The 12,943-nt window shown below is 43.5% G+C and overlaps 1 protein-coding gene across 6 annotated transcripts in view; it reads left to right on the top strand.

Moving 5' to 3' along the window:
* The window catches only part of SLC35F3 (solute carrier family 35 member F3), a 295,313-nt gene that overhangs the window by 276,449 nt on the left and 5,921 nt on the right, over positions 1 to 12,943 (top strand). For 4 of the 6 annotated variants that reach the window (XM_067025696.1, XM_059054626.2, XM_067025697.1 and 1 more), the window contains one exon: positions 40 to 1,533. In XM_067025696.1, coding sequence (XP_066881797.1) covers positions 40 to 275 — 236 coding nt within the window. In that variant the 3' untranslated portion in view covers positions 276 to 1,533. Of the gene's footprint in view, positions 1 to 39; positions 1,534 to 3,834; positions 3,850 to 12,943 lie in introns of those variants that run through there. The other 2 variants (XR_010839007.1, XR_010839006.1) reach the window with 2 other exon arrangements.

Below are 12,943 nucleotides of genomic sequence, written 5' to 3'. Positions count from 1 at the left end.
CCGTCGCCCCCGGTAACGCACGCTCTCCGTCCCCTGCAGTTGTTGATCGCTACACCAGCAGGATCGTCTTCAACGGGGTCCGGGTCGTCGCCATGGTCATCATCGGCCTGGGCTTCCTCCTCCTGCTTCTGCCCGAGGAGTGGGACGTCTGGCTGCTCAAGCTGCTCACCCGCCTGAAAGTGAGGAAGAAGGAGGAGGCGGCGGAGGCTGGCGCGGACCTGGGCTTGGGGCCTCAGAGCAAGAGCGGAAGGGCCCGGCCCTCCTTCGCCCGCTGATGGTCCGCCCGAGACCTCTGTGGTGATGCTCGCGTGGGTGATCTGGAATCTCTTCCCCGCAGGGGGAAACCTCGGTTTGGTGAGGTGTACATACCTGTACAGTTTTGGTAATCCGCGGTAAGTTATATGGTATTTATTGGCATGTCCAACTTGCTTGCACTTTTTTTCACATCAGACCTTTCACTTAAGGGTACCAATTAAGTACGGGAGGGAAAAGAACCTCTCCGCTCTTCTTAAATGAATGTAAAGCAGCTTGAAATGATCCTTGCCTAGATTGTTTGGGATGACAGATGTTCTTGACAAGGCAGGGCAGATGTTTTGACTCTTCCCAACTGAAAATTACATTGCACACTGTGATTATTTTTCAGCTATGGTAGGTCATACTTTGTTTCATACCAGAGCTGTACTCTTTTAATTTGAAGGGATTTCAGTGAACCAAAAGAATCACTCTGAGTTAATTTGGATAAACAGATTGTTGGATGGATGGGCGGGTGGGATGTGAAGAGCTGGAGCAGAAAAGGATAATGGACATGGAAAACCATTGACTATGGAGGAGGACAGGCCCGAGCCAGGTAACAGAAAGGGAAGGTTAAGTCCCAGCCCCAGCTGGCTTGCTCTCACGTGTCTGTGTAAGATCATGGAAGAGAAATTACAGTGCCTTCTATAGAATTTTTGTCTTTACCTATGTGAAGCGAGGTGACATTATAGGTCACTGGTTCCGTCTTATCATTTAGATGTAAAAATCTTTAGAAACAAATAAAAGACTATACATTGTGTGTGTGTGTGTGTGTGTGTGTGTGTGTGTACAAAAGTGGCAAAGCTGATGACCACTGTAGCAGAACACGGGTCATGGTGTGCATATAAGGTAGACTCCGCAGAAGATGAATCGCTGGTTGCTTTTACTTCCTGACCAACACCGCAAGATTTACTGAATCTGCAAACCTTTTTATGAAACTTTTAAGCACCAGGCTGTTTACTTCCACAATTTAGGTCTGCCAGAAAATTCTATCTGTGATAGATCTGTAAAGAGGGACAAGGGGGTTAGAGTTTACTATTTTTGACGTTTACGTTGTTACATAACGAATTGGGAACCTTATTTTGAAACTGTGTCATAACCCAGTGGTGTACTCTGTAACCATGGCGTCTTTCGTTTCCTAGGGGAAAGGGCATCCGTGACCTGAACTTTTTAAGCAAATTACTATTCTCGGTTTCCACTACCTGTTTAACCAAACAGATTAATAAACGATTTAAAAAGGAAGCATTTGATGCTGTCTTGGTGGCAACTCTCTTCCTTTCCCACTAGGCTAGATCTGACTTTCCGGATTCCTCACCTTATACTTTTCTCCCAGCGAGCCCCAGTCTCCTGCACCTTCAAGGCACAGAAAGCCATTCAGCCGTCTCAAGGGAAGAAAGTTCTTACTGCAGACAGAGTTGACTTTCACAAAAGAGAAATGCAGGACACAGAGGCGGCCTTGAAGGAAAGGTCTCCGGGCAGTGTTCCCCTCCCGTCCTCCTGCCCCGTCCTGTCCCCTCTCTCGGGTGCTGCCCTCGGTGCAGCTCTGGGGTTGCTCGGTCTCCCTTTCCTGTGCAGCCCGATTCCCTGGCTTCCTTACACTCGGGCCTCAGAGTGGCAGCCTCAGTCCCTAAACTGACCTGGTCTTCCAGCTCAGCTCCCACACCTGACTTCTGCCTTAGGTGCCCTGACCTGTTCTGGCTCTAGAGGGAATTTGATGTAACGTGTATGCTGCTGTTCCAGGCAGCTGTGGCTAGGCGCTCTGAGCTCCAATGTCTCTCATTCTCTGGCCACAAAGGGCTGGGTTCTCTTAAGAAGGCATGTGAATGGAGAGGAGATGACAGCCTCTTTAGGACACTTTGCCCCGCCACCCATCCCTAGAGCATCTGCACACCGTGCACCACTTGCTACCTGGGGTTGTGACCTGGGGAGTGTAGTCGTCCAGACCAAAGGGCTCCCCTGCCCACGTCTCCCGTGTATGCCGGGAGCCCCGCAGTGGAGCGTGAGCCCGTCACCTCCACGACTCTCTGGGCTCCCAACCTCTTGAGTTACCCCCAAGGTACGAAACAAATATTTCCTTTGTAAGCCATAACCTGAAAAATTGGGAAACCCTACATGAGAGCAGATTTACCTTCTTCTCCCATGGGCGTAAAAGGCTATGAAGACCCAAAAGAATTAAGAGTAGGAACTCAGAGAGATATCTCTACACCTATAATCAGAGTAGCATTATTTACAGTAGCCAAGGGGTGGAAGCAACCCAGGTGTCCATGGATGGATGAATGGATACACAACACGTGGTAAATACATACAATGGAATAGTAATTCAACCTTAGAAAGGAATGAAATTCTGACCCAGGCTACACCACGGAGGAACCTTAAGACACTATACTAAGTGAAATAAGCCAGTCACAGAGGACAAATATTAGCTGATTCCACTAATAGGAGGTACCTGGAATAGTCAAACTCACAGAGACAGAAAGTAGGATGCTGGTTATCAGGGGCTGAGAATGAGGAGTTATTGTTCAATGGGTACAGAGTTTCAGTTTTGTAAGAGAAAAAGCTTCTGGAGGTCAATGGTGGTGGTGGTTGCACAACAGTGTGTGAATGTACTTCCTGCCTCTGAGCTATGCACTTAGAAATGGTCCAAATGGTAACTTTTTATGTTATGTATGTTTCACTCCAATTACAAAAAAGACTATGAAGGGGAAGGTATGTGAAATAAAAAGGTTAAAACTTGCAGGAGAGGTTAATGCCCCTTTCAGGACATTATAAACCTGACTTGGGGTGGAGGGTTGGAGGATGTAAGAGATTTCTTTCCAAGAATACAAACCACAACTCCTCTGACCCCCTCTATCCCTGCCATGTAGATTTCGAGAATTGTGAGGAGCTATGGCAAACCAGGAAGGACCCATGAACAGACAATCTCAGGAAGGGGTTCCTCCTGATGGAAACGGGCTCCATTTTTGCTCCCCCTGGGGGATTGTCTGCCCCCTAGAGGCCAGTCTGGAAAGCAGTTAAAGGATTTCTCTGTTTTGCTCCTTTAAGGAATAAAGGTAAAATGAAGATGGAAGGTACAAAGAGGCTATGGGGTCTCCGCTGCTCCAGCCCGCCCCTCTCAGAATGTGGACGTTTGGGGCCAGAGGATACAAAGTGATCAGCCAGCGCCCCCCTGCCACACTGAGTCAGCGCTGTCTCTAGGAAACCACCCACTGTGCAGACCCTGAGCTCCTCCTTACTTGGGCTGACAAGGGTAAAGAGACTCCAGAGGCAGGAATTAAGCTAAGTGAAATAAGCTGGTCACAAAAGGACAAATACTGTATGATTCCACTTTTACAACGTACCTAGAATATTAGGAACTCCACAAACTTACTGTCATAGGGAGTTATTGCTTAATGGGTACAGAGTTTCTGTTTGGAGTGAAAAGTTTTGGAAATACATAGTGACAATGGTTACATAGCAGCTTGAATGTAATTAATGACACTGATTTATATGGTTAAAGTTGCAAATTTTATGTTACATTTATTTTACCACAATTTTTTTTTAAAGCATGGGCTATGGATGGAGACAGCAAATAGAATGTGGTAAGTACTACCATGGTCATATATCCAAGGACAGATGGGGTGGGACTGGAACTGACTAATGGCCTAGGAAAGAAAGAGCCCAGGAAGACTTTATAGATGACCTACCACTTAAGTGAGCATTTTCAAGGTAAATAAAGTGGTAGAGGAGTACTAAAAACAGAGGAAAGAGTAATATTTATGGCAGAAGATAATGCTAGAGAGACACGTAGGGCACAATCATGAGTATTAATCCTTTCAAATACCCACCTTTTCCTGACTGATGCATAAACTGTGACTAAAAAGAGCTTAGGCCAAAAGTACCATTGGGGAGGTGTCCCATCCTCACAAAGCACCATGATGGAACTCCAGGAGGGAGCAGGTAACAGACATCTGTCTAAAAATTTATAAAGAGCAGAGCCAGGGGTGATCACACGCTGTCAGAGCAGGTGGAGGCAGGCTGGTCCTAGAATCCCATCTGGGACTGTACATGGGGTGCTATGCTCATAAAATCAGCTAATGGAATCAAGAGTAGCTGCTTTCAACAGAGATGTGACCAGATGAATCAAGCAAGCAAAGAATCAATAAGGAGGGTGCTTCAGTTCCCTGGCCAAGGTCTGCCAGAGAGAGTTCCTTGTGGATTTCTGATGAAAAGTCAGCAAGTGGAAAAGTCAACTAAAAATAGAAACTCTTTTAACTTTTATGGGAACTCGTAAGTGTATACTACACGATTTTATTAACGTTAGAATTAATAATAGATGTTTGCAGGAAACACTACATATTTGCAAACAACTCAACCATAGGGAATCCTAAGACTCTTTTAGGCTGTTGCCAGGTTATTTTATACTTCACTTATGATGAAGAAATCGATTCTAAAAATTCTGTGTATACTAAAGAACATATTTACTCTTTCATCTGTAGTAGTCTGTCACTCGTGTATGAATCTGGGAATCGTTCTAAACAATTAATACTAACAACTAGAAACTAAAGTGATTTCTTCAGCATCTATGATGTTTTGCTTTAGTGCAGTACTTTTGAGGTTCTATTAATTAAATTCAATATTTGATACAGTTCTAGCTGTACAGCAACAGCAAGAAAAAGCAGCAGTCATTATATTCAGTGGCTTGAAGTTTCTGTCCAGTCTACACCAGGCCTCTGAGCACCCCCGGGAGTGGGGAAGCAGAGAAGATTCCTTAGATCTGCTCTGGGTACGTGTCTACAGCTATTAGCTCACTACCTCGGTCACTGGAAAACACTATGGAGCCACTTTTTTGAGGCAGAGCACATCATCTCCAGAAAGGCCTTTCTGAAATTCAAAGTCAGAATCTGGAAAGAGCCATCCACCATCCACTGAGCTCATGGAGCCTGTTACTTAGTCAGAATTCGCTTCAGTGACCGGCCACTAAGTCACTCCTTACACCCCTGAGAGAACGTGATGACACAGGCCAGCTAGGCTCTTTTTCTTAGTCAGATAGTGCCACAATGATGCCGCATTAAAAGTCCACCTGGAACTCAGTGGCTTAAACATGCATGTGTGTGCATAGGCTCATGGGTCTGCAGGGATTGCGCTGTAGCTGACAGGCCTGGCTCAGCTGAGCAGCCCGGCTGCAGGTGAGGGTCTGCCTGGGCTGGCTGCCAGGCTGGTGCAGGGCTCAGCTGAACGGAATGCTCACGTCTCTTCTACTATGCAGCTGCCCTTGTTCTTTGTTCTTATTTTTGTCTTTCACTCTTTTTCTGCCTTTTATGGTTTTAATACTGAGCACTTTATATGATTCTGTTTTCTCTCTTTTCTTAGCATATAAATTATACTTTTTTTTAACTGTTGTTAGTGGTTGCCCTAGAGTTTGCAATATACATTTACAACTAATCCAAATAACACTATACCACGTCATGTGTAGTGTGAGTACCTTATAATAACAAAATAATTGCAATTTCCCCCATCCCTTGTTATTGCTGTCATTCATTTTATTTATATATAAGCGTACATATACACACATATGTAAAAGATGCATAAGCATACATAATTGCATACATTGTTGCTATTATCATCCTTAATAAACTGTTATCCACTAAGTCAGTTAGAAATAAGAAAAATAAAAGTTTTAATTTTACCTTTACTTACTCCTTTTTCAAAGCTCTTCCTTTCTTTATGTAGATCCAAGTTTCTGACCTATTTTTTATTCTCTCTAAGGAATTTGTTTAAACAGTGCTTGCAAGGCAGGTCTACTGGCAACAAATTTCCTTGATTTTTGTTTGTTTATTTCTTCTCCATTTTTGAAGGATAATTTTGTGGGATAAGGAATTCTAGATTGGTAGGGGTTTTCTCTCAACACTTTAAATATTTCACTCCTTTTTTTTGAATTTATTTATTTATTTATTTTTATTTTATGGTTGCGTTGTGTATTCGTTGCTGCGCGTGGGCTTTCTCTAGTTGCGGCAAGCGGGGGCTACTCTTCATTGTGGTGCACGGGCTTCTTATTGCGGTGGCTTCTCTTGTTGCAGAGCACAGGCTGTAGGCGCGCGGGCTTCAGTAGTTGTGGCACGCGGGCTCAGCAGTCGTGTCTCGCAGGCTCTAGAGCACAGGCTCAGTAGTTGTGGTGCATGGGCTTAGTTGCTCCGCAGCATGTGGGATCTTCTTGGACCAGGGCTCGAGCCCATGTCCCCTGCATTGGCAGGTGGATTCCTAACCACTGTGCCACCAGGGAAATCCGTTTCACTCCTTCTATTGCCTGCCTGGTTTCTGAGCAGAAGCCACCTGTAATTCTTATCTTTGTTTCTCTGTAGATACAGGATTCTTTCAGGATTTGTTCCCTATCTTTGATTTTCTATAGTTTGAAAACGATATGCCTGAGTCATTTTGGTTTTGTTTTTGCATTTATTTATATTATCGTGTTCTCTGAGCTTCCTGGAGTTGTGTTTTGGTATCTGACACTAATTTGGTAGAAATTATCAGCCATTATTGTTTCAAATATTTCTTCTGTTTCTTTCTCCCTTTCTTCTCCTTCTGGGTATTCCCATTTGGGGTGTGTTACCTGTAAGTGTTGTCTCAGTGTCCTTGCATATTCTGTTCTGTTTTTCCAGTCTTTGTTTCTTTGCTTTTCAGTTGGGGAGGTTTCTATTGATACATCCTCCAGCTCAGAGATTCTCTCCTCAACTGTATCTAGTCTACTAAGAAGCCCATCAAAGGCATTCCTCATTTCTATGACAGTGTTTTTTATCTCTAGCGTTTCTTTTTGGTTCTTTCTTAGGATTTCCATCTCTCCCTGCTTACATTGCCCATCTGTTCTTGCCTGCTGTCTCTTTTACCCCTTAACACATGAATTATAGTTGCAATAAATTCCCAATCTAAAAATTCCAACATCCCTGTCATGCCTGCTTCTGATGCTTGCTCTGTCTCTTCAAGTTATGTTTTTTTGACTTTTGGTATGCCTTGTAAATTTTTTCTTGATAACCGGACATGCTGTACCAGCTAAAAGGAACTGCTGTAAATAGGTCTTTAGTAACGTGGTAAGGTATAAGGGGAGGGGAACCATTCTATAGTCCTATGATGAGGTCTCTTTCAGTGAGCCTGTGCTCTGGACTGTAGACTTCTAAAATGAGTCTTATTTTTTTCCTCCTCTCTTAGGTGGGAGAGGATGGCTAGAGTGGGCTAGAGTTGGGTATTTCCCTTTACCCACGTGGAAGGCTGTTGCTGTCTGGAGTTGGGTATTTCCCTTCCCCAGGTCTCTTAGGGTCTGATAATACCCCCAGCAGGTTCCGCTCTGGTTAATTAGTTTCTCCTGATGGAAGGCTTTGTTAAGAAGAACGGAGTGCTCCAGCGTATTTCAAAATGGCTCCTTTCCCCCTCCCCCTGCTAGAAATATGAGGGAATTTTTCTCCGATATTTACTGTGGGAACCTGGTTGAGCTCCTGGAGGTAAGTTTCATAATTGTGGAGGCCCCCTATGGCCGGGCCCCCCTGGAGTTTTTAACTCTCAGAGTCTTCCAAACTGAGCCTCCGGCATTTGTCAATTACAGTTCTGGCTTTCCTGCCTTGGCACTGGTTCCCACGTAGTTTCCGTTTGTTTGTCTCTGCTCCGATAAGTTTCCTCTGTGTTCATCTGTCTCTCTCTCTCCAGTCTTGGGGGCAGTGGTTTGCCCTCTGTCCTAGAAGAGTTGATTTTTTTAGTCTATTCAGGTTTTCACTTGTTAGGATGGGGTGGCAAATTCTAAGCTCCCTGCATGCAGAGCTGGACACCAGAAGGGCTTTCCTTACTCTTTCAAAATACTCTTAAGAAGTAATGAGGTGGACCAAAACAGAAATGATTACAGAAGCACAAACTGCGCAGACATAGACACCTCTCCCATCCGACCCTCTGATCCTTCAGCGAAAGCGCTGCTCCACTCTGCAGGGTGCCGGCTGCCCCTCCCCTTTCTCCAGTGGTCGCTTCCCTCACGGCTCTTGGCTTGACACGCAGGTTTTCAGCCCAACTCCCGCAGTGGTCATCTATCTTGGGCTCCCATGCTGATTCTTGATTCTTAGCCTGTCCCTTATTTCCCACCATAAGATAAACCCATTCCTTTTTGGCCAGTGTGTCCCCATTCCAGCCACGCCAGACACATGGGATTCAAGCTTCTTTGTCTCCGCAGGGCTGAGAATGTGGAGAGATTGAATCAGGTCCCAGGGTGAGGAATATGCTGTTATTGGCAAGGTAAACGATAATTCACCACCCTGCAGGTCAAGCCCTTCCCACCATAAGCACACCGTCTAGCAATTCTCTAAGCATTCAATAATCAGAGGCCATGTAGAATGATAATTGCCTCACATCTTGTAACACAACACTTGTTCACTCATCTGGAGAGTGTAGCCTATGTTTACATTAGCTTTTAGTGCCCACAGTAATTGTACTTATTTTACTTACAGTCAACTAGACCCCTAAGATTTAGTTAGATGTTCATTCTGTCCTATTCCCCTGAAATTGTTTTGTTTGGGACACAAACAGGATTTCACACTTACTGTTTATTTGTTTGTCCCATAAATACTTTGAAAATGGAACCTGCAATAACTGAACCAGCTCCTGTCTTTCAGAAACTTTGAAATTAATAAGATCAGGGTCACCAGGACCTCTGATAATAAGGCAGCGTGAGACGATTGACTCTCAGGGGCAGACTCTGTGCTGTTTGGATCTGGAGGGATTGCGAACTACTTCATGAAGAAAATAACTTTGTGAGTTGGGCCTAATAAGATGAATAGGGTTTTCAGAAACACGTGGGGGACTGTGCAGTTCAGATGACTGGAAGAGCAGGAAGAGAAGCAGAATGTTAGAGGCAAGACCTGGAAACAGCAAATAGCTAAGATAAAGAGATGGGCATCTCTAGGGAGTGGTAGGAGATAAAGTCAGAAAACAGGCTAAGTCCTAATGTGAGGGTCTTCAGCGCCATGCTGGGATGTCAGGGCATTTGTTGGTCAGCAATAGAAAGCCACTAGAACTAATTAAGCGGGAGAGTAGCATGATTCAATCTTCTTTCTGCCAGCCCGTCATCCCAACCTGTTGATATCCTTGAGTCTTTCATTAAAACTATGAGCTATCTCCTCCATCCCCAGACCCTATACAGGTTTGATAAGCATCCTTGATTACGCTTCTCTAATTCAACTACAAAATATATAAAAGTTATAACCCTAGTCACAACTCTAAAAGTGACCTTCCTTCAGGTTGATTACTCAGATTCTTTGGCTATGCTTATCCAACCATGTGTCACTCGCGTATAGCAGCATCTAGGCCACGGTTCTCAAGAGTAGATATTATTGATTGCTTATTTCAGTACACATGATTTACACTCATTATCTTTTTTAAACCTTTCACCAGCCCTCTGAGATGAAGCTATTGAAGTTTACTGTGCATTCTAAGCTTTTTTTTTTTTTTTTTTTTTTTTTTTTTGCAGTACGCGGGCCTCTCACTGTTGTGGCTTCTCACAGGCTCTGGACGCGCAGGCTCAGTGGCCACGGCTCACGGGCCCAGCTGCTCCGTGGCATGTGGGATCTTCCCGGACTGGGGCATGAACCCATGTCCCCTGCATTGGCAGGCGGACTCTCAACCACTGCGCCACCAGGGAAGCCCTGTGCATTCTTTTAAACTGCAAAATCTTTCCCATCCCAGACACTTGAATCTCAACCTTGAATTGATTGGTCTTCAGTCAATCTTCTAAGAAAGTATGGATTTTATCAAATAGATCCTTCATAAAACCTTTGGTCAGCTGTAACTCCTTTAATATCTACCTGGTTAATAGAAAGAATTGTAGAATTCACAAGATCCATTAGAAACTTCATTACTATTTGTGTTTATTGAGGCTAACTAGAAAGTTTCAAGTCTGGCACAGGGGAATAATGAAATAGAGTTTCAACCTAGCCAAGAAGCTAAGTAGACCTGAATTTCCTGAAAATTTTTAAACAATCTAACAGTAACAGCATGAGCCCTTAGTTGCCTAGGTAATAAAGCAGGTTTCCATGGAAACCCATTGGTCTGTATCAAAGAAACGCTTTGAATTTTAATGGGGTGAAAGAGCATCATCTAAGAAAGACCAAATAGTTATTGCTAACTGAAATGTTCTTGGTGGTGACGGCCTTTTATGTTCATATTTGTTAATAGAGGTGGTTGTTTTTGCCAGAAAAACAAGCTTTCGATATGCAAATAATCGTAATAGCTAATACTGTCTTCTCTCCTCTACACACCACAAGAGAGTTTCTTTTTTTTTAAAAGAAATATTTATTTATTTATTTTTGGCCGCACTGGGTCTTCGTTGCTGCGTGCGGGCTTTCTCTAGTTGAGGCGAGCGGGGGCCACTCTTTGTTGCAGTGCGCAGACTTCTCATTGCGATGGCTTCTCTTGTTGCGGAGCACGGGCTCTAGGTGTGTGGGCTTCAGTAGATGTGGTATGTGGGCTCAGTAGTTGTGGCTCGTGGGCTCTAGAACACAGGCTCAGTAGTTGTGACACACGGGCTTAGTTGCTCCACAGCATGTGGGATCTTCCCAGACCAGGGCTCGAACCCGTGTCCCCTGCATTGGCAGGCAGATTCTTAACCACTGCACCACCAGGGAAGCCCTACCAGTACATTTTATATACTTAAACTATATACATACACACAAACACACACTCATTTTATCCTTACAGCAACTGAGGTTGAATTCCCTGGCGATCCAGTGGTTCGGACTCCGTACTTTCACTGCTGAGGGCCCGGGTTCAATCCCTGGTCAGGGAACTAAGATCCTGCAAGCTGAGTGGTGCAGCCAAAAAACAAAACAAAACAAAAAACAACAACTGAGGTAAGTGGTATTATTATCCTCATTTTACAGATGAGGAAACTCAGAGATAAGAAATTGAGTAACTTATCTAACATCATACAACCAGTAAGAAGAGAGCTGTGATGTGAAGTAAGGCAATTTGGCTACTCCACACTAAGCCTTTATTCTGTTAGCTCTCTATAAACCCCTTGCCATCCCAGCTCGTCCCTCCATCCCCCTAATTTTATTATGATTTTTTTGTTTTAAGATTTTTTGATGTGGACCATTTTTAAAGGCTTTATTAAATTTGTTACAATATTGCTTCTGTTTTGTGTTTTGGTTTTTTGGCCCCGAGGCTTGTGGGATCTTAGTTCCTTGGCCAGGGATTGAACCCATGCCCCCAGCAATGGAAGGTGAAGTCTCAACCACTGGACCACCAGGGAAGTCCCTATTATGATTTTTAAATGAATAGTTAGTATTTACATTATTGTGGCTATGCCACCCTTGCAAATTGCTGAGCCAAGTAATATACTATTTACATATTTCTTTTCTTTTTTCTCCTTCCTTTTTACTGAGGCTTGATACTAGCCCTTTTGGGGAGTCTGAAATTCTACCTACCTATTGTTAATTATTTTCTCAAATGTGCCAATGTTTCTGCCATATGCACATTAACAGTTTGTGTGTTTATTTCCTGAGAACACTTTCCTTCCTTCCTTCTGCTATGATACCTACTGGTTGCTCTCTGCCAAGATTTCATTGTGAGATTTCCCTTTGTGCCAGAGATCCTCTTTCCTGGATCCTGTGCCATGTCTTTCTTTTGATTTCTTGTTTTGGTGGAAGGTATTCTCTATAGCCTGCTACAGGAAAGTATATGAGAGGTTTTCAAAAATCTGAAAATGTCTCTATCCTGCCCTCACATTTGATTGATAGTTTAGCTGGCTCTCGAATTCTAAGCTGCACATAATTTTCCCTCAGAATCTTGAAGGTATTTGATTTGTTGTCATTTGGCTTCTGATGCCACTTGAGAAAGACAAAGGCATTCTGATTGCTAGTAATTTGTAAGTAGTCTTTATTTAGCTTGATAGAAGTTTCCAGGGGCATCTCTGGTGTTCTGAACTTTCACAACATGCCTCAATTTGAGTCTCTCCCACACCTTTTGCTAGGCACACGGTGAGCCTTTTCAATCTAGAGTCTTGTGTCCTTTGGTTCTGGGAAATTTCCTCCCCTCTCTTTTCTTTCTTGAAATATTAGTAGGATGTTGGATTTAAAGGACTGATTTCACTAATTTTCTTTCTTTCTCTTATATTCCATCTTACTCTTATTTTGTTTGTCTTTCAGGAAGATTGTATCAAGTTCTTTTTATTTCTGCACCTCAAGTAACAAAGACTTAAAGTCATGCCTTCAGCAAGATAGGAGTTTAAGTATCTCTCATGCAAAAGTCCAGAGGTAGGCTGCCGAGTGCTGGCATGATAGCTCTGCTCTCTGAAGAGGCCCCGTCAGGCTCCTTTTGTGCCCAAATTTGCGTTATGGATCACACCAGTTATCTCTTTAGGAAAGTTTCCTTAGTTGCAAGAAAATACTTTTACTCGCATGTCAAGAATTAGTCACATAGCTATATTTACATCTCAGTTGGAGAATCTACTCGGGCACATATTTTATGCGTGTCTTGGACAATTTGAATCCTCTTGTCATCTATAACTACATTGTCTAATATTGTAGCTGCTACCGACATGTAGCCGCTGAGGACCTGAAATGTGATTAGTCCAGATTAACATGTGTTTTAAGTTAAAATACACACTGGATTTAGAATAGTATGAAAACAGGAAAATCAAATATTTTAG

This window comes from Kogia breviceps, chromosome 2 (genome assembly GCF_026419965.1).
Source record: "Kogia breviceps isolate mKogBre1 chromosome 2, mKogBre1 haplotype 1, whole genome shotgun sequence".
Lineage (NCBI taxonomy): Eukaryota > Metazoa > Chordata > Mammalia > Artiodactyla > Physeteridae > Kogia > Kogia breviceps.
The sequence above is the reverse complement of the archived record's forward strand: the minus strand, read 5'-3'. Positions and strand labels throughout refer to the sequence as shown.